Below are 18,357 nucleotides of genomic sequence, written 5' to 3' on the forward strand. Positions count from 1 at the left end.
CGATCAAACTCTGTCTTCATCGCTGGACGGACCGGCTGCAGGGCTGCCCGGTTCGGGTGCAGACGGACAATGCCACGGCGGTGGCCTACATCAACCACCAAGGGGGCACCAGGAGTGCCCGAGCGGCTCGAGAAGTGGCCGACATTCTGTCTTGGGCCGAGACTCATGTCCCGGCGATAACGGCGGTTCACATTCCAGGGGTGGAGAACTGGCAGGCGGACTATCTGAGTCACCAGACCCTGGATCAGGGGGAATGGTCTCTCCACCCGGCTGTCTTCCAGATGTTGTGCGCGAAGTGGGGTCTTCCAGATGTGGACCTGTTCGCGTCTCGTCTCAACAACAAGGTGAGGAGGTTCGTGGCAAGGACGCGCGACCCTCGGGCAGATGCGTCGGACGCGTTAGTGGCCCCGTGGCATCAGTACAAGCTGATGTACGCGTTTCCACCGATTCAGTTGCTGTCCAGGTTCCTTCGCAGGTTACACTCGGAACGCAGCACGGTGGTTCTTGTGGCACTGGACTGGCCTCGCCGGTCCTGGTACGCAGACCTCGTGAATCTGGCGGTTGACGCCCCGTGGCGTCTGCCTCTTCGAGACGATCTCCTGTCTCAGGGCCCGATATTCCATCCTGCTTTACAGTCGCTGGCTTTGACGGCCTGGCTGTTGAGACCGAGGTCCTGAAGGAGAAGGGTCTCTCCCCAGAGGTCGTTCTTACCTTGATCAACGCGAGGAAGTCTTCCTCGGGGAAGGTTTATTACCGTACTTGGAAGGCCTATTTTGCCTGGTGTGAGTCCAGGGGGTTTTCACCCCGCACGTACTCGGTTTCCCGAGTGCTGTCCTTCCTTCAAACGGTTGTCGATCAGCGTTTGGCGCTGGCTACGATAAAGGGGTCAGGTGTCTGCGCTGGCCGTTCTGTTTCAACGTCCCGTGGCTTCCAACTCCTTGGTTGGCACTTTTGTTCAGGGAGTGCGGCATCTGGTTCCTCCTAGGAGGGATCCTCTGCCCCCTTGGGACTTGAATCTCGTTCTATCTGTGTTACAACGTGCTCCTTTTGAACAGATCAGGGAGATCTCGTTGTCTATGTTGTCCAAAAAGGTCGCCTTTTTGGTTGCGATCACTTCGGCTCACAGAGTGTCGGAGCTGGCGGCTTTGTCCTGCAAGTCTCCGTATCTGGTTGTTCATTTGGATAAGGTGGTCTTGCGACCTAATCCTTCTTTTCTTCCGAAGCGAGTTTCGGAATTCCATCTTAATGAAGATATTGTCTTGCCTTCGCTGTGCGCGAAGCCTAAACATCCAAAGGAGGTGAGACTACATTCTTTGGATGTTGTTCGGGCGATAAGGGTTTACCTTAAATCGACTGAGTCTTTTCGAAAGACGGACTCCTTGTTTGTTCTTCCAGAGGGTCCTCGGAAGGGCATGGCGGCGTCGGCCTCTACCATCGCCAAATGGATCAGGCAGACCATTGAACAGGCCTATGCTTTGCAGGGGAAGGTTCCCCCTGTGCCTGTGAAGGCGCACTCTACTAGATCTCTGTGTACGTCTTGGGCCTGTCGTCATGGGGCTTCTGTAGCCCAGGTGTGTAAGGCGGCGACCTGGTCGACCGTGCACACTTTCACAAAATTCTACAAAGTAGATGTTCAGGCATCGGCGGATGCTTCCTTTGGCCGCAAGGTTCTTAGTGCGGCAATTCCCTAGGGTCCCTTGTTGGGGACCTCTGGCTGTTGGGATAAATTTTTTTTCCCCTGGTTATTTGTCTTTTCCTGGGTTGTTGCTCCTGTTGAGCAATTATTTTTCCTGTAGCCCAGCTGGTTTCCTTCCTTTGGTTAGGTTCCTTTCTTTGATGCGGAGACTGCGTTGCCTTTCGGCGCGGATGCGTTTCCCACCCCTCATGTTTGCACTGCTTTGGGACGTCCCCATATGTGACTAATATGAAGAGGCGGCGACTGTCGGAGGACGTAAGACAAAACGGAATTTTTTTAAAATCTTACCTGTAAAATTCCTTTCTCTGAGTCCTCCGACATTCGCCGCCCCCGCCCCTCTTTTGGGGTTTGGTTATATACTCTACTGCTATTCCACTGAAACTGAGATATGGTTGCAGGAAGTAGGAGGGTATTGACTGAGGGGACCACCCCTTGAGGGTGGGATATGTTAAAAGCTTTAATGTTAACATATTCTGTTTCCTAGCTACTCCTTCAGAGCAAAGTCTAATACCCCATATGTGACGAATATGAAGAGGCGGCGACTGTCGGAGGACTCAGAGAAAGGAATTTTACAGGTAAGATTTTACAAAAATTCCGTTATTTTGGTCTCATCAGACCAGAGAATCTTATTTCTCACCATCTTGGAGTCCTTCAGGTGTTTTTTTAGGAAACTCCATGCGGGCTTTCATGTGTCTTACACTGAGGAGAGGCTTCCGTCGGGCCACTCTGCCATAAAGCCCCGACTGGTGGAGGGCTGCAGTGATGGTTGACTTTCTACAACTTTCTCCCATCTCCTGACTGCATCTCTGGAGCTCAGCCACAGTGATCTTTGGGTTCTTCTTTACCTCTCTCACCAAGGCTCTTCTCCCCCGATAGCTCAGTTTGGCCGGAAGGCCAGCTCTAGGAAGGGTTCTGGTTGTCCCAAACGTCTTCCATTTGAGGATTATGGAGGCCACTGTGCTCTTAGGAACCTTAAGTGCAGCAGAAATCTTTTTGTAACCTTGGCTAGATCTGTGCCTTGCCACAATTCTGTCTCTGAGCTCTTCAGGCAGTTCCTTTTGACCTCATGATTCTCATTTGCTCTGACATGCATTGTGATCTGGAAGGTCTTATATAGACAGGTGTGTGGCTTTCCTAATCAAGTCCAATCAGTATAATCAAACACAGCTGGGCTCAAATGAAGGTTTAGAACCATCTCAAGGATGATCAGAAGAAATGGAAAGCACCTGAGTTAAATAGGAGTGTCACAGCAAAGGGTTTGAATACTTAGGACCATGTGATATTTCAGTTTTTGTTTTTTAATAAATCTGCAACAATGTCAACAATTCTGTGTTTTTCTGTCAGTATGGGGTGCTATGTGTACATTCACGAGGAAGAAGAATGAACTTAAATGATTTTAGCAAATGGCTGCAATATAACAAATAGTGAAAAATTTAAGGGGGTCTGAATACTTTCCGTACCCACTGTATATGTATGTGTGTGTGTGTGTATATATATATATATATATATATATATATATATATATATATATATATATATATATATTAGTAATAAATAATATAATATATAGATAGACATAAATCTTTCCCCTAGTTTGTAGACGCGATAACTTCAGTGATAAGCAAAATACGCTTATTGTGATTTTTTTTTTTTTTTAGCAAAAATATGTAGCAGAATATAACAAAGAGTGAAAAATTTAAGGGGGTCTGAATACTTTCCGTACCCACTGTATATTTTTTTTTTTACTAGTAATGGCGGTGATCTGCGATTTTTAGCGGGATTTCGGCGGACAGATCAGACCCCTAACTGACATTTTTGACCCTTTTAGGGGGACCAGTGACATTACTACAGTAATCAGTGCTAAAAATATGCACTGTTACTGTAAAAATGACACTGGTAAGGAAGGGGTTAACCTAGGGGCGATTAAAGGGTTAATTGTAAGCCTAGGGGAGTGTATTTCTAACTGTGGGGGGGGGGGGGAACTTGTGAAATTATCATAGAGTCCTGTGATCTTATGTGGGAGGATCACAGGCCCTCTGATCATTTCAGAGAGTGCTCTGCTGTGTTTACAGCTGACCGTCATGCTCTCTCAGCAGGGAATGTTCGCAGGTGCCCGGCCCTGTGGGTCAGGAGCACGCTCAACCCCAGGACTGCTCCTGCGAACCGACGTACCCATGCGTTGATTCGCACAGCCGAGCCAGCCTGCCGCAGTGTATCTGCGGCGGGTGGTCTGCAAGCGGTTAATAAGCAGTTACTGCCAGCGTCTCCTTCAATGACTTTAAATTATTTTCCCACCACTGTCTATGGAAGTAAACTTTGAGTTTGGAAAAGCTTCGCTAGCAAATCAGTGAAGCCTATGCCTCATTTTATTGGACCATTTTTTGAGGGCATATGGGGTTTTGCATTTACATCTGACCACTGCCTAGTGTCTGTGACTACCCTTAGAAACAGTATTGAATTTAGCAGTAAAGTGAATGTTGTTTAGAAAACGAACATGCTATTGTAAGAAAAGGAGGAAGTATATTTGCTGAGTAATTAATTATTTTGTTATATATTGTTTACTATTTCTCCAAAAAAATGTCAGTGTATGTAATATAAATGCTTTCTACAGTTGACCTGGTTTTCTTTTGTTCTACCATTTTTTTGTTTCATGTTTTGACTTGAAATTTGACTTGAAATTAAATTTGTAATATGAAGTGACTTTAAAGTGGTTGTAAAGGCTGGACATTTTTTTTTAACTTTTTTTTTTTTTTTGTAATGCTGTTGCTGCATTAATATAAAAAAAGTCCCTGTATCTGTATTTCTCTTTTGTTTATTGATGGACACAGCTCCTGTCATTGACAATTGGGTTATGTTGCTCACTACAGGAGAAGTACACCAGGTAGAAATAACTTCTGGCTACACCCATGGGCTGTCCCAGGGGGTATACTCCATCTTCCTGCTCTGGTCAGGAGTAGGGACCTAGTTGTCGGACTCCTGAGTTCACCTCCTTCCCTCACCCCCCCCCCCCCCCCTGCCAAGTTCCTCATCCTGACACCCCCTTTACATACGCTTGGGATGTGTTTTTTTTTTTTCTTTTTTGGGGTGGTCTAAGCACTTTCCTGGTGTGGGTGCAGGGCGCTAACTGGTGATGGGGGTGGCCCGCCATCGACTGGTGGGGGGGGGGGGTTGTACCTGTTGGGGGCTCCTGCCAGGACCCCCTGTCCTGCCTGGATCTATACTGAGGCCTGGTCCCCCGATTTCTGGGTCCCTGTAGGTCTCGTGGAGCTGCCGTTTTTTGAGGTGGCCCTGTGTATTCCTATACATGGCGGCCAGGTTTGTGTAGTCCGGCGGCCATTTTCTTTGCATTGCAAATTGCGGGGGCCATGGCAGTGGAGCCCCGTGGGCGGGGATTTCAGCGGTGGGAGCCCTTGGTGCTTACTCCTGTATCATTTAGCTTCTGGTTTTCTGCACATGTAGTGCAATTGCCTATGTCGGCAGGTGGTGAGTATGGTGGGGTCCTCCCCTGAGGATCGCTCTTTGCCTTGTGCTTGGTGACCTAGTGGAGCTGCCAGAGTGGTGGGGGTTGTCCCTTAGCAGTGTTACACTTTTTCTTGTGTGGGGTCCCCCTGGTGACTCATAGTCTTTGGAGCACACTTCCCCGTCTGATCCCCTCTAAGGCTGCGGGGCCCTCCAGGTTCCAACCATCCATCCATCCATCCATACACTGACAGTGGTTCTGGAGTCCCTCGTGTCCCGGGTGGAAGCAGCTTTCGGGTGACAGGTGCCCCCGCCTTCCCCCTGCCTCATCTGTCCCATCAGATCCTAAATCTGATGCAGTCGCCGCGGACGTGGGTCACTCTGCTAGGTCTGGGACCATGCACCTGGAATTCTCTGATGGTGAGAATGATTGAATGATTCCTCCATGCCTGCGCCAGCGCACAAAATGGTGCTGGTGGATGCATTGATTGTATCTGTGCGTGAGACCCTAAAGATGGAGGACACTGGTGAATCTGCAATGGAGGCGCAGGTACCCTTTGGCACTCACAAGCCATCCAGAGTGACAAAGGTTTCCCTTCCCCGCCTATTTTGACAGAATTGTCGCTAAACAATGGGGATGACGAAAGCGTCCCCGTGGCCTTTCGAATCGCTTCACTAGGCGTTACCCCCTATGAGGAGTCCTTCCTTAAGAAGTGGACTGTGCCACCAGTGGCGGACCCTCCGGTTTCCAGAATAAACGAGCCAACGATGAGAAGGGTCCCTGGCCTTAAAGGATCAGGCTGGCTGGAAGGCAGATGCTGTGGTATGCAATATGTATACCTTGGCTGGTTCGGCAATGAGGTCGGTATTTACCATTGCCCTAGTGTCGCAAACTCTGACCAAGTGGGCAGGCTGTGACCTGGAGGGAAATCGTCTCCCTCCTACTTTTGCTGAGCTGGCGAACCAGCCAATTTCAGGGCTGCCTCTGTTTTGGCGGTAGTCCTTTTGGTGTGACTTTTGGCACAAATGCTGGTTTGCGGACCAGACTTCTAAAAAGGCCTTGACTGATCTTCCCCTTCAAAGAGATGGCCTTTTTGGCGCTACTCTGGATGACGACATTAAAGGTCTCACAGGGGAGGGGAAGAGTACATTTTTTCTTCTGCAGGCTACTAAGGGCAAGGAACTTCGTCATAGACATGGCCCTTCCTTCTCTGCTCATAGGTTTTCCTTTTTTTTTTTTTTCTTCTTTTTTTTTTTTAGGGTTTCTTTTTTCTTTTTTTTAGGGTTTCTACTCAAACCTGTTTAGTCCCCAGGAAGGAAGGCAAAGTGCATCCAATCCTGGACCTCAAGGTGCTAAACTGCTTTGTGCATGTACAGAAGTTCAGAATCGAGTCCATTCGAACGGTGGTGGCATCCCTGCGTCAGGGGGATTTCCTCGCCTCCTATAGATATCAAGGATGCATATCTTCACATTCCAATATGTGCCAGTCACCAGTGTTTTCTCCGCTTTGCTGTGGGAGAGAAATCTCAGTTTGTGGGGTTTACGCTTTGATCTCGCCTCCGCTCCTCAGGTCTTCACAAAAGTGTTGGCCCTGGTGCTACCCTTGCTACACCAACGGAGGATTGCGGTATTGGGCTGCTTGGATGCTCTCCTTCTGCGAGTGGAGTCTCCCTCTGCTCTGGTGGAGAACCTGGTGATCACAATACAGACTCTGCGGGAGTTTGGCTGGATTCTGACTTTTCAGAAGTCTGCCCTGGTTTCCATGAAATAGTCCATAAAGCTGGACTATTTGGTCCTTACTCTGGACTCGGCTGTAGCCAGAGTGCCCCTTCCTCTGGCTAAACTCCAGAAATTGCAGGTTGACATTCGTTTCCTGCTGTCCAACAAATGGTCATCCCTCTGGACTTGAATGCGGGTGCTGGGCCTGATGGTATCTACCTTCGAGGCTGTTCAGTATTTTGCAGTTCCATACGAGGGAGATTCTGACCAATGGGACAAGACTCCCTAGTCTCTGGACAATCAGATCCGGCTGAGTCCATGATATGGTGGCTTCGTGCTCCAGCTGGGAAAATCTTTTCTCCCCTTGTATTGGACAGTGGTCACCACAGATGCCAGCCTGTCTGGCTGGGGAGCCATCCTCGGCAAGCATTCTGCTCTGGGATCTGGCTGGGGAGGCCTCCTCTGCAAGCATTCTGCTCAGGGGATCTGGACACTTGAAGAGTCCAGACTACCGGTCATTCTCCTGGAACGCCGAGCGATCAGACTGTCTGTCAGGATCATCTTCAGGGATGCACATTCAATTTGACAATGCCACGGCCGTCACTTATGTCAATCACCAAGGGGGCACAAGTGCACTGGTGACTCTGGAGGGAGCCAGCATTCTATGGGGGGCAGAATGGTTAGTTCCAGCCCTCTCTGCCGTACACGTTCCCGGGGTGGAAAACTGGCAGGCGGATTACCTCAGACGGCAGGCGTTGAACTAAGAGGAGTGGTTTCATCAGCTGTCTCCATTGGGGCACCCCCAAGATGGATCTGTTGACGTCTCAGCTTAACAGGTGCAGAGGTGTTTGGCTCGGTCAAGGGATCCTCTGACAGACGCGTGGTGGCCCCATGGTGTCAGTAGCTGATCTACACCTTCCCTCCTCTCAAGCTTCTGCCCAGACTCCTATGTAGGATCGTGGCAGAAGGGATTCTGGTCAACCTAGTGGCCCCAGACTGGCCTCGCCAGGCCTGGTAAGCCGATCTAGTGCAGCTGATCGCCGACATTCCTTGGATGCTTCCTCTCAGGGAGGATCTGCTGTCCCAAGGACTGATCTTCCATCCTGCTTTAGTCGCTGGCTTTAAAAGCTTGGCTGTTGAACACTAGATGCTAAAGGATAGAAGTTTTTCGGAGTCGGTAATTCCTACCTTGTTCAAAGCTAGAAAATCTACCTCTAGGAAAAACTACCATCGCACGTGGAAGCCGTACATTGCATAGTGTGAGTCTCTTGGGGTTCATTCTCTCCTTTTCGGTGGCTCAGATCCTGACCTTCCTCCAACTCAGCGCCTGGCCTTGAGTTCTATTAAGGGCCAGGTCTCTGCCTTGGCGGTCTTCTTTCAACAACCGATGGCCACATACTCCTTAATGTGTACTTTTTTCCAGGGAGTTCGACACTTGGCTCCTCCAGTGTGGTCTCCATGGCCGTCTTGGGACCTCAATTTTGTGCTTTCAGTCCTCCAGAAACCACCTTTTGAAAATCCTAGGGAGGTTCTCCTGCTTGCATTTATCCCAGAAGGTGGCCTTTTTGTTGGCAATCACTTCTGCGCGCAGAGCTGGCTGCGTTGTCTTGTCCACCTTACTTGGTTCAGAGATCAGGTGGTTCTTTGCCCCTGTCTGTCGTTCCTTCCATAGGGTATCTCTGATTTTTCATTTGAATGAAGACCTTGTATTGCCTTCCATTTTTTTCCCAGGCCAAAAAATTGCCTTGCATTCCTTGATGTGGTTCAGGCAAATAGGGTGTACCCAGCAGTACAGAGTCTTTTTTAAGAAGTCGGACTCCCTATTTGTGCTCACGGACGGACCTCTGAAGGGGGTGTCCGCTTCTGCTGGATCAGACAGACGGTGTTTCAAGCCTGTTCAATTAAGGGTCAGGTTCCTCCTTCCCCTCTTAGAGCGCACTCTACTACAGTGCTTTTTGGCTCCTGGACCTTCAGTCATCAGGTGTCAGTGATGCAGATTAAGGCGGCTACCTGGTCGTCTGTGCACATCTTTTACAAAATGTTATGAAGTGGATGTTTTGGCATCTGCTGATGCTTCCTTTAGCCGCAAGGTTTTGCAGGCTGCTGTTTAGAGGACCTGGTCTTCTTTCAGGGTGTATCTTGTGTTTTTTTTTTTTTTTTGTTTTTTTTTTCAGGTGAGCTCCTGTTCTTAGTTGAGCTCCATGTTGCTTGGTTGGCTATGGTTAAGCCTTGCAACACTTTTCTGCTGTTCCCACCCCTCATGTTTAACGCTGCTTTTATGACGTCCCAATGGTTAAGATCAGGAGCTGTGTCCCATCAATGAACGCTTGAGAAAATGGGATTTTTGTCTTACTGTAAAATCCATTTATCTGATGTTCATTGATGGACACAGCACACCCAGTGAGTGTTCTTCTGACACTACTTGTAACAAAACTGAATGCCTATAGCGGAGAGTGGGAGCATACCCCCCCCCCCCCCCCCCCCGGGACTGCCAATAGGCGTAGTCAAGCCTTTTTTTTTTTTCTGACTAGTGTCCTTCTCCTGTAGGGGGGCAGTATAACCCAATGGTTAAGAAGATCAGGAACTGTGTCTGTCAATGAACATTAGAGAAATTTGTTTTTACGGTAAGACAAAAATCCCACTTTTGTTACAAGAATAGAGTATAAACTGTTGTGTAAACTGTTTCTTTTTTCTCATCTTTTTCATAAAGGTCTGTTAAGAAGATCACCGAAGCTTAAAATGGATCAAGCAGTTCTTCTGGTTCACAATGAGATACATGAGAAATTTGTCATCTATTGGCGTTCTGATCAGTGCTACCAGGTACCATGTTATCCTTGTCTTAAAATGTATAGCCTTTTGGCACTGTTAAGCCTTTTCAGACCCTTGTCAGGTGGTCAATAAAATACATTTATTAACCAGTGAGGAAAGTATACGTACCTGTCAGTCCATTTGCTAAAACTTCACTCTGTAGTAGAACTCCCAGCATTGATCTGATTCTACTTCACCGGTTGGTCAATTAGTGGGTCCCACCACTGGTTGCTGTGGTTCCTCCCGTAGACCCCCTAGTCACTGCAGGACACAATAATGAAATGGGGGTCACTGAGGAATATTCTTCCTATGCTTCCTGCCCTGCAGATACAACCGAAAATGGAAGAGAAATTCTTTTAGTTGTCACTAAAACTGGTGTCCCCTCTGGAAGATACCACCTCTATTCCTGTTCTGATGGCTATGACTGTCTCTGGGCGGGGAGAACGGGGGTGATTCCCTCTCGCCAGGAGAGGAAATCATGGAAAACTGTTTTTTTTCTAAGCTCGGTAGCGGTAGGCTACACGATTTTGTTTTTGTGTTGGTTATTTTTGGTGGACTAGAGTGTTTCAGGTGGGAGGAGCCTATCTCTCTGGTGCTGCCCTGGAAGACTTCTTAAAAAAAAAAAAAAAAAAAAGTTACCAGGTACCGAACTCTTTTAATTTTTACTTCCCTCCTCCCTAAAATATTTCAGTTTCTTGTTCAACTGAGCATAGTATATATAGTTTATAGGTCACATTAAAGGTGGAAAAATTTATTTTTGTCTTTTTTTTTTTTTTTTTTTTTTTTATATCCACTGTAGATGCAGTTGGGGTCTTCAGAAGATTTAGCAATCTTCTTGACTTTTCAGTGGTCCAAGAAAGCGCTTACACGCTTTGAAGGTCACAGTTGCTAGATGAATAAAACAAGCTATAGCCTTTGTGTATAAGGTTCCATTCTCACTTGTGCGACCTAAAATTAGTGCAATTTTTGCTGCGATTTTGACTGGATTTGAAGCAATGCCTGTGTAATCTTGAGGTCTATGGACCTCAAAACACATCAAAGTCAGACCAAAGTAGTGCAGGGACTACTTTGAAGTTGTTGAGACTTAAAGATGCACCAATATGAACAGTACTCATTGGAAAACATGGAGTATGACTTGTCATGCGGCTTTACAGTCCCAAATCGCAGAAGTGTGAAATGGGCCTAAAGTTTCACAGGTACCTCCTTCATTAAAGGAACGTTGTACCAGATCTTTGGTAACCTTATAGGCAGAATACGCAGGAGCATCAGTAGAGCAAATCTGCAGTGTGGCAATTTGATCTAGTCAGGATAGCTTTGTCAAACTAGACAAAATAGAGGTCCACTCGCAGCACGACCTAGCCTTCAGCAGAAAAGTTCTACAGCCAGTGGTCCCATCATGAGGTAGCCTCTTTACTACTTTATTCTCCTTTTCAGGTTGCTTTCCTGTAAGATGATTGGGTAGTTCTCAGTTTTGGGGCAATTTTTAGGCATTTGCCAAGGCACACCTGAGGAAACCTCAAGGCACCGCAGTGTCCCTGGGCAGCCTGGTTGAAAAAGGCTGTCCTAGATCATGTCTATCAAGCTGCCCTGAGCACATAGAGTGCAGCTGAGAATGCTCTCTGCAGCATTCAGGACTGCCTTTTGTAGTATGACAGAAGACGAGGAAGAGGACCTGTAATGTCGCTTGACCAGTCGGAAGGCAGCTGAAAAAGTAGTGTATACTAAAAATCTTTAAAACATTTTTTCTCTATCGCTCATTGACAGACGTAGTCTTCTTGATTCTCAAGAGCTGGGTTATGTTGTCTCCGCAGGAGTAGGACTAGGCAGAAAGACAAAACGTTCTGGCTCCACCTTAGGGGCAGTCCCTGAGGGTATATCCTCCCTCTCTCTGCTACAGGGAATCAGTTTTTTTCTGTCTAGTCAGGAGTAAGGACCTAAGTTCCTTGCTGGGATCTTTTTGGTCCTGGCAAGATTTTTTCTTTAAAAAAAAAAAAAAAGATTTTTTTTTTTTAGGCAGTTTTTCTCCAGTGTTTTTTTCCTGTGAGATCTTCAAGCAAATACGCCGGACTGGGCGACACTAGTGGTCACCCCAGCCGGCCTACGAGCGCGCGCAGACCATTGCATTGCGCTTGGTCGGCCGCGACACATTCAAGTAAGTATGCGGGGCCGGGCGACGGGCTGGGTGTTGAGATCCAGTGGTCACCCCGGTTTCTGCCTACGAGCGCGTGCAGACCAGAGCTCCGCGCTGGGTCGGCCGCGACGGAGTCCCAGTGGAGGGACTGACCTTGCGAGTTAAAAGTCTCGCTTGGACGCCAGGAACCAGAGAGTCGAGGCGTCCGGAGTGGTCCACAACCCCCCACCCCGGTGGAGAGGGTATTGTGAAGAGAGGGTGCCTGTCGGTTCGGTATGGTGAGTAAACGTTCCCTTTTTTCTTTCCTCGTTATGAGGCAGTATGAATTATGGGCCCCTCCATACATGGTCAGTATATATCTGACTCTAAAAGTCCCCCTTGTAAATACAGTATGTGTTTGGTGGGAAGTGGACTTGGTTTGAGAGCTAACACTCTACCCAGCAGACTGTAGCATTACAGCAGACATAGGAGGTATAATCCTACCTTATGTGTATCTCCTGTAGTTCAATAAATCGCCACTTAGCAGAGATGCAGGTGGATGTGCTGGGAAAACTCTTTCGGCGGTCCGCCGCCATTTTGCCGTAGACCAGGTGCATGTATGTCCTCAGGTCACGCCGGCCGCCATGTTTTTGGAGTCTATTGTCTCTTGTATGGGGGCGGCCATGTTTCATGAGCCCAGCTACCTCGTGGAGAGCTGGGAACGCCGGAAGGCGTACACAGGGGGCGGAGCCACGTCCTTCTACCCGGGAAAAAGCAACAGCTCCTTCCAGTCTGTAAAAGACAGACGCTGACTGCAGTTGGTTGGAAACTTCACTGCATCGGTTGGTGAGCCTTGGGGGTCCCTCTCTCTCTCTGCGGGGATCGAGAAGCAGGTACTCTGAGGGGCGCTATTGCGCTAGGGGGAGACACATAAAAAAAAAAAAAAAAAAAAGTTTTTTTGTTTTTTCTGGCAAAGGTGTCCTGAATTAACATGGACCCTGCCACTCATGTATCTCCTCCGGATCCCCTCGAGGGGTCTGCAGGATCCTCCAGCACCCCACTGACGATTGAATCATTGTCAGCTATTATGGAAACTTTTGTGTCCCGGGTGGAAGTGGCTTGTCAGGGACAGGGCGCAAGAAAGCGACCCCCGCCTAACCCCTTATTATCTGAAACCTCGGATTCAGACTCTGAGCCTATTTCTGCAGTTGCAGGTACTTCATCTGGGATTGGTGTCTCGTGTACTGTCTCTTCAGACAGTGAGGAGGATGTTTCGGCATCAGCCATAGCCAGAGAGGAAGCGTTGGTAAACGCACTCATTGTATCTGTTCAAGAAACCTTAAGATTACAGGGTATTCCGTCGGAAATAGCTGAAACTGAAATCCCTTTTGGGACTAAAAAAACGCATCAAAGTGGCGAAGGTTTTTCCATTGCCCAAATGTTTTGGCAATCCAATCGAAGAAGAATGGCGTCTGCCAAAACGCACTTCTGCTATTTCTTAACGCATTAACAGGCGTTTTCCGTTTGAGGAAACCCTCATTAAGAAATGGACAGAACCACCTGTGGTGGATTCACCAATTGCTAGATTGAATAAAGCCACGGTTATTCCTCTAGAAGACGCTCCGTCTTTTAAAGATCCAGTGGATCGCAAGATAGAAGCTATGTCTCGCACCATGTTTACCTTGATTGGATCAGCTTTCAGACCAATAATTGCTATTGGTCTGGTTTCGCAGGCTGTAACTGAATGGACCAAGTGGTTACGCCGGGACTTAGAAGAGGTCCCTCAGGCGGTATCAGATTTGTTGGAACAAATGATACAGGGGTTACAGTTTGTGTGTGATGCGGCGTTCGACGCCACTCCATTATTGGCGCGAGCATCAGTCTCAGCGGTGGTTCTCAGGCGTACACTGTGGCTAAAAGGTTGGTTAGCCGACCAAGGTTCCAAAAAAGCATTGGCTAATATCCCCTTTTTAGGAGAGCGTCTTTTTGGAGCCAACTTAGATGAGATCATTAAGGATCTCACGGGTGGAAAGAGCACCTTTTTACCGCAAAATGTTAAAGGTAAAGGAACTCGTCAAAAACGAGGGCCTTCTTTTTCTGCTCACAAAAGGTTTTTTCGTCCCGCGGGTGAAAAAATTAAGTCCTCCAAAGCTCCTTCAGGAGGCTTCAGGGGACGTTGGTCGGGCAAGCAAAAGCCCGCCCCCTCCAGACCTGAAGATAAATCGTCCAAAGCCTGAAGGTGCGCCCCCACCCATAACTGGGGTGGGGGGACGTCTTCGCCGGTTCCCGGATCCATGGCTTTCCAGAATCCCGGACAAGTGGGTTTGCGAAGTCATAAGGTCAGGGTACAAGATCGAGTTTCGATCTCTCCCACCGGCGCGATTCTTCCCTTCCAATATTCGACTATCCCCGGATCGTTTAGAAGATCTGCGGAGAGCAGTCACGGATTTACTACAACAAGGAGTGGTAGTCCACGTTCCTTGGACAGAACGTTTTCAGGGGTTTTATTCAAACCTATTTACAATACCCAGGAAAGAGGGCAAAGGGAGTCCAATTCTGGACTTAAGGGCACTCAATTCTTTTGTCAACATAAGAAAATTCAGAATGGAGTCCATTCGCACAGTAGCAGCCTTCCTGCATCCAGGGGATGTCCTAGCGTCCATAGACATCAAGGACGCATATCTTCACATTCCCATTTTCGCAGGACATCAGCGGTTTCTACGCTTTCCGTAGAAGAGAACCACTATCAGTTTGTGGCGTTACCTTTTGGTCTCGCCACGGCTCCTCGGGTCTTCACGAAGGTGTTGGCCCCAATGTTGGCACTACTGCGCCAAAGAGGCATATCGATTCTTGGTTACCTAGACGATCTTCTGCTTCATGCAGAGTCTCCTCAGACCTTGCTACAAAACATAGAAATTACTATAATTTCTTTACAGGAATTCGGGTGGCTGGTGAACCAGCAAAAGTCATTTCTGGTTCCCACCCAGAGGCTCGAATATCTGGGTCTAATTAGAGACAGTCAGGACAAGAGTTTTTCTTCCAGTAGGGAAACTCCGGAAGATTCAATTAGCAGTCCAGTTGTTACTATCCAACAGCTGGTCTTCTCTTCGAACTTGCATGAGGGTTCTGGGGTTGATGGTGGCTTCCTTCGAAGCAGTCCCATTTGCCCAGTCCCATACCCGAATTCTTCAGCAAGAGATTCTTCTAAGATGGAATCGGAATCCGGAATCCCTGGACAATCAGATCCGATTGAGCAAACAGACCAGAGAGTCTCTGGTCTGGTGGCTTCGGTCTCCGATGCTCAGCCAGGGAAAGTCATTTCTGCCAATATATTGGACGATAGTGACCACGGATGCCAGTCTATCCGGATGGGGAGGAATTCTCGGTCAGTTATCTGTCCAGGGACTTTGGTCCCTGGAAGAATCCAGGTGGCCGATAAATGTATTGGAACTGAGAGCGATCAGACTTTGTCTGATTCACTGGACCGAGCAGCTCCAGGGCAGCCCGGTTCGGATCCAGTCGGACAATGCCACGGCCGTGGCTTATGTCAATCACCAGGGGGGCACCAAGAGTGTCCGAGCGGCCAAAGAAGTGGCTTGCATTCTTCGCTGGGCGGAACGATTTGTTCCAGCTATCTCTGCGGTGTTCATTCCGGGGGTGGAGAATTGGCAGGCAGATTATCTCAGCCGTCAGACTCTGGATCAGGGGGAATGGTCCCTCCATCCAGAAGTTTTCCACCAGTTGTGCCTACGGTGGGGCACCCCGGATGTGGATCTGTTGGCATCACGATTCAACAGGAAAGTACAGAGATTCGTGGCTCGCTCCCGCGATCCTCTAGCAGAGACCGCAGACGCACTGATCGCCCGTGGGGGCAATACCAGCTAATGTATGCCTTCCCTCCTCTCGGGTTACTGCCAAGACTTCTTCGCAGGATAGAGGAGGAAGGAATTCCGGTAATTCTGGTAGCTCCGGACTGGCCTCGTCGAGCTTGGTACGCCGACGTGGTCAGACTGGTGGCAGACGTCCCGTGGAGACTTCCTCTCAGGGAGGACCTACTGTCTCAGGGACCGATCTTCCATCCTGCTTTACGATCGCTGGCTTTAACGGCCTGGCTATTGAGACCCAGGTGCTGAAGGACAAAGGTTTGTCAGCTTCAGTTATTCCTACTCTAGTTGAAGCAAGGAAAGCGACTTCCAGAAAGATTTATCATCGCACATGGAAGTCCTACATTGCATGGTGTGAACCTCTGGGGTTCCGTCCACGGTCTTATTCGGTTAGTCGAATATTAGCTTTTCTGCAACAAGGGGTTGAGCAGAAACTGGCCTTGAGTACTATCAAGGGTCAGGTCTCAGCATTAGCTATCTTCTTTCAGAAGCCTTTGGCTACTCATTCCTTGGTGCGGAATTTCATCCAGGGGGTGCGACATCTGGCTCCGCCAGTGCGCGCGCCGTTACCACCCTGGGATCTTAATTTAGTATTGTCGGTTCTTCAGAAACCTCCCTTTGAAGATATTAGGGAGATTCCTCTACCTACGTTGACCCAGAAGGTGGCCTTCTTGGTGGCTATTACTTCTGCACGCAGGGTGTCAGAACTGGCCGCATTATCTTGTCGTTCCCCATATCTGGTGGTTCATAGAGATAAGGTGGTTCTTCGTCCGAATCCATCCTTCCTACCAAAAGTGGTTTCAGAATTTCATCTGAATGAAGAAATTGTATTACCTTCCCTGTGTCCTAAGCCCAGTCATCCTCGGGAGTTTGCTTTACACTCCTTGGATGTGGTCCGGGCGATCAGGGTATACTTAAAAACGACAGACTCGTTTCGCAAGACAGATTCACTTTTTGTGATCCCGGATGGACCCAAAAAGGGGTTGCCTGCATCTGCCGCGACCATTTCCAGATGGATCAGACAGACGGTGGTACAGGCTTATTCTATTAAGGGTCGGGAGCCCCCGTTCCCTGTTAAGGCGCACTCCACTCGGGCGCTTAGTGCGTCATGGGCCTTTCGCCATCAGGCGTCAGTGGTCCAGGTGTGCAAGGCGGCTACCTGGTCGTCGGTGCATACCTTTACAAAACATTATAAAGTTGATGTAATGGCATCATCTGATGCCGTGTTTGGCCGCAAGGTTTTGCAGGCCGCCATTTGAGGAGACCAGTGGTCTGCCTCGAGGGTTTTTTTTCCGTTGGAAATTTTTCTTTTGAGTCTCATTCTTTGTTTATAATGAGCCTTTAAAACTTCTAGTTTGGCACCGGTTGGGCCTTCTAGATTGGATTTTGATTTTTGTCAATCCCACCCCTCATTTGTGGCACTGCTTCTGGATGTCCCAGCTCTTGAGAATCAAGAAGACTACGTCTGTCAATGAGCGATGGAGAAAATCGGATTTTTGTAAGATCTTACCGTAAAATCCTTTTCTCTTAGCTCATTGACAGACGTAGTACCCGCCCCTCTATCATTGAGTTGGGTTGGGTTAAATTCTCTGTTACTGCTTTAGAACAGAACTGATTCCCTGTAGCAGAGAGAGGGAGGATATACCCTCAGGGACTGCCCCTAAGGTGGAGCCAGAACGTTTTGTCTTTCTGCCTAGTCCTACTCCTGCGGAGACAACATAACCCAGCTCTTGAGAATCAAGAAGACTACGTCTGTCAATGAGTTAAGAGAAAAGGATTTTACGGTAAGATCTTACAAAAATCCGATTATTCAGGAAGCAAAAGGTGTAAGTGAGAGATCTGATGATTAGCTAACTGGCCATAGACCGTTTTGTGTGCCCAGGAAAAAAAATATTGAATATAAACCTTGCATAGCGCAGCAGAAATTTGTGCAGTGTAAAGAGGAACCGGGATGCTGCTGAGGTTTGCTTTTTGGGTATGATGGATACTTTTATAGGGTTTTACATACTATGTACACCTTTTGTGTTGTGTTTTTTTTTTTTTTTTTTTTTTTTTTTTAAAGCCGAAATTCAGGAATTACAGCACTTTCAAAATGTTCTGCTTTAGAAGTTTTTACGTCCAATAAGTTTTGTGTATCCTTTTTTTTTTTTTTTTTTTTTTTTTTTTAAGATTTAAATTTTTACTGTGCACCTAGGGTATAGCTATTGCTATCTTTCCAGCTCTGGGTCTTCAGGTCTCTGATACAGCAGCTACAGTCATTTTCTGCAGTTCTCCTCTTGCCCAATCATGAAAGATTTTCGATTCTACGAACCCATTTGCTTTATCAGGGTTTATTTACAAAAGCTGGAGAGTGCGAGATCAGGCTCACTTCTGCATTGACACCCATTTGTTTCTAACCTCAGCTTGTTCAATTAAGCTTTGGCAATAAAACCTGGAAGCTGAATGGGTTCAATGCAGAAATGAGCCTGCTTTTACACTTTTCAGCTTTAATGAATAAACCCCATTGAAACAGGTGTGGACACCCGTAGCCTGTGAACAGGCGCCTTGATTATGTGCCCTAAGTTGCCATGTGCTGAATGCTGCCAGCCCATTCTTGTCTATTAGGGCGCAGAGGCTGCTCAGGTACAGCAGCTCGTCCCGAAATGACAGCCATGTGGATGCAGATAAGCGCCCCTAAACA

The 18,357-nt window shown here is 47.9% G+C and overlaps 1 protein-coding gene across 1 annotated transcript in view; it reads left to right on the plus strand.

Annotated features, from left to right (window-relative positions):
• Positions 1 to 18,357, plus strand: part of HGSNAT (heparan-alpha-glucosaminide N-acetyltransferase) — a 116,491-nt gene that overhangs the window by 26,905 nt on the left and 71,229 nt on the right. The window contains exon 2 of the mRNA XM_082252958.1: positions 9,586 to 9,695. Within this exon, the coding sequence (XP_082109084.1) occupies positions 9,586 to 9,695 (110 nt within the window). The remainder of the gene's footprint in view (positions 1 to 9,585; positions 9,696 to 18,357) is intronic.

Source organism: Pelophylax lessonae (genome assembly GCF_965119305.1).
Source record: "Pelophylax lessonae genome assembly, chromosome: 1".
Taxonomy (NCBI): domain Eukaryota; kingdom Metazoa; phylum Chordata; class Amphibia; order Anura; family Ranidae; genus Pelophylax; species Pelophylax lessonae.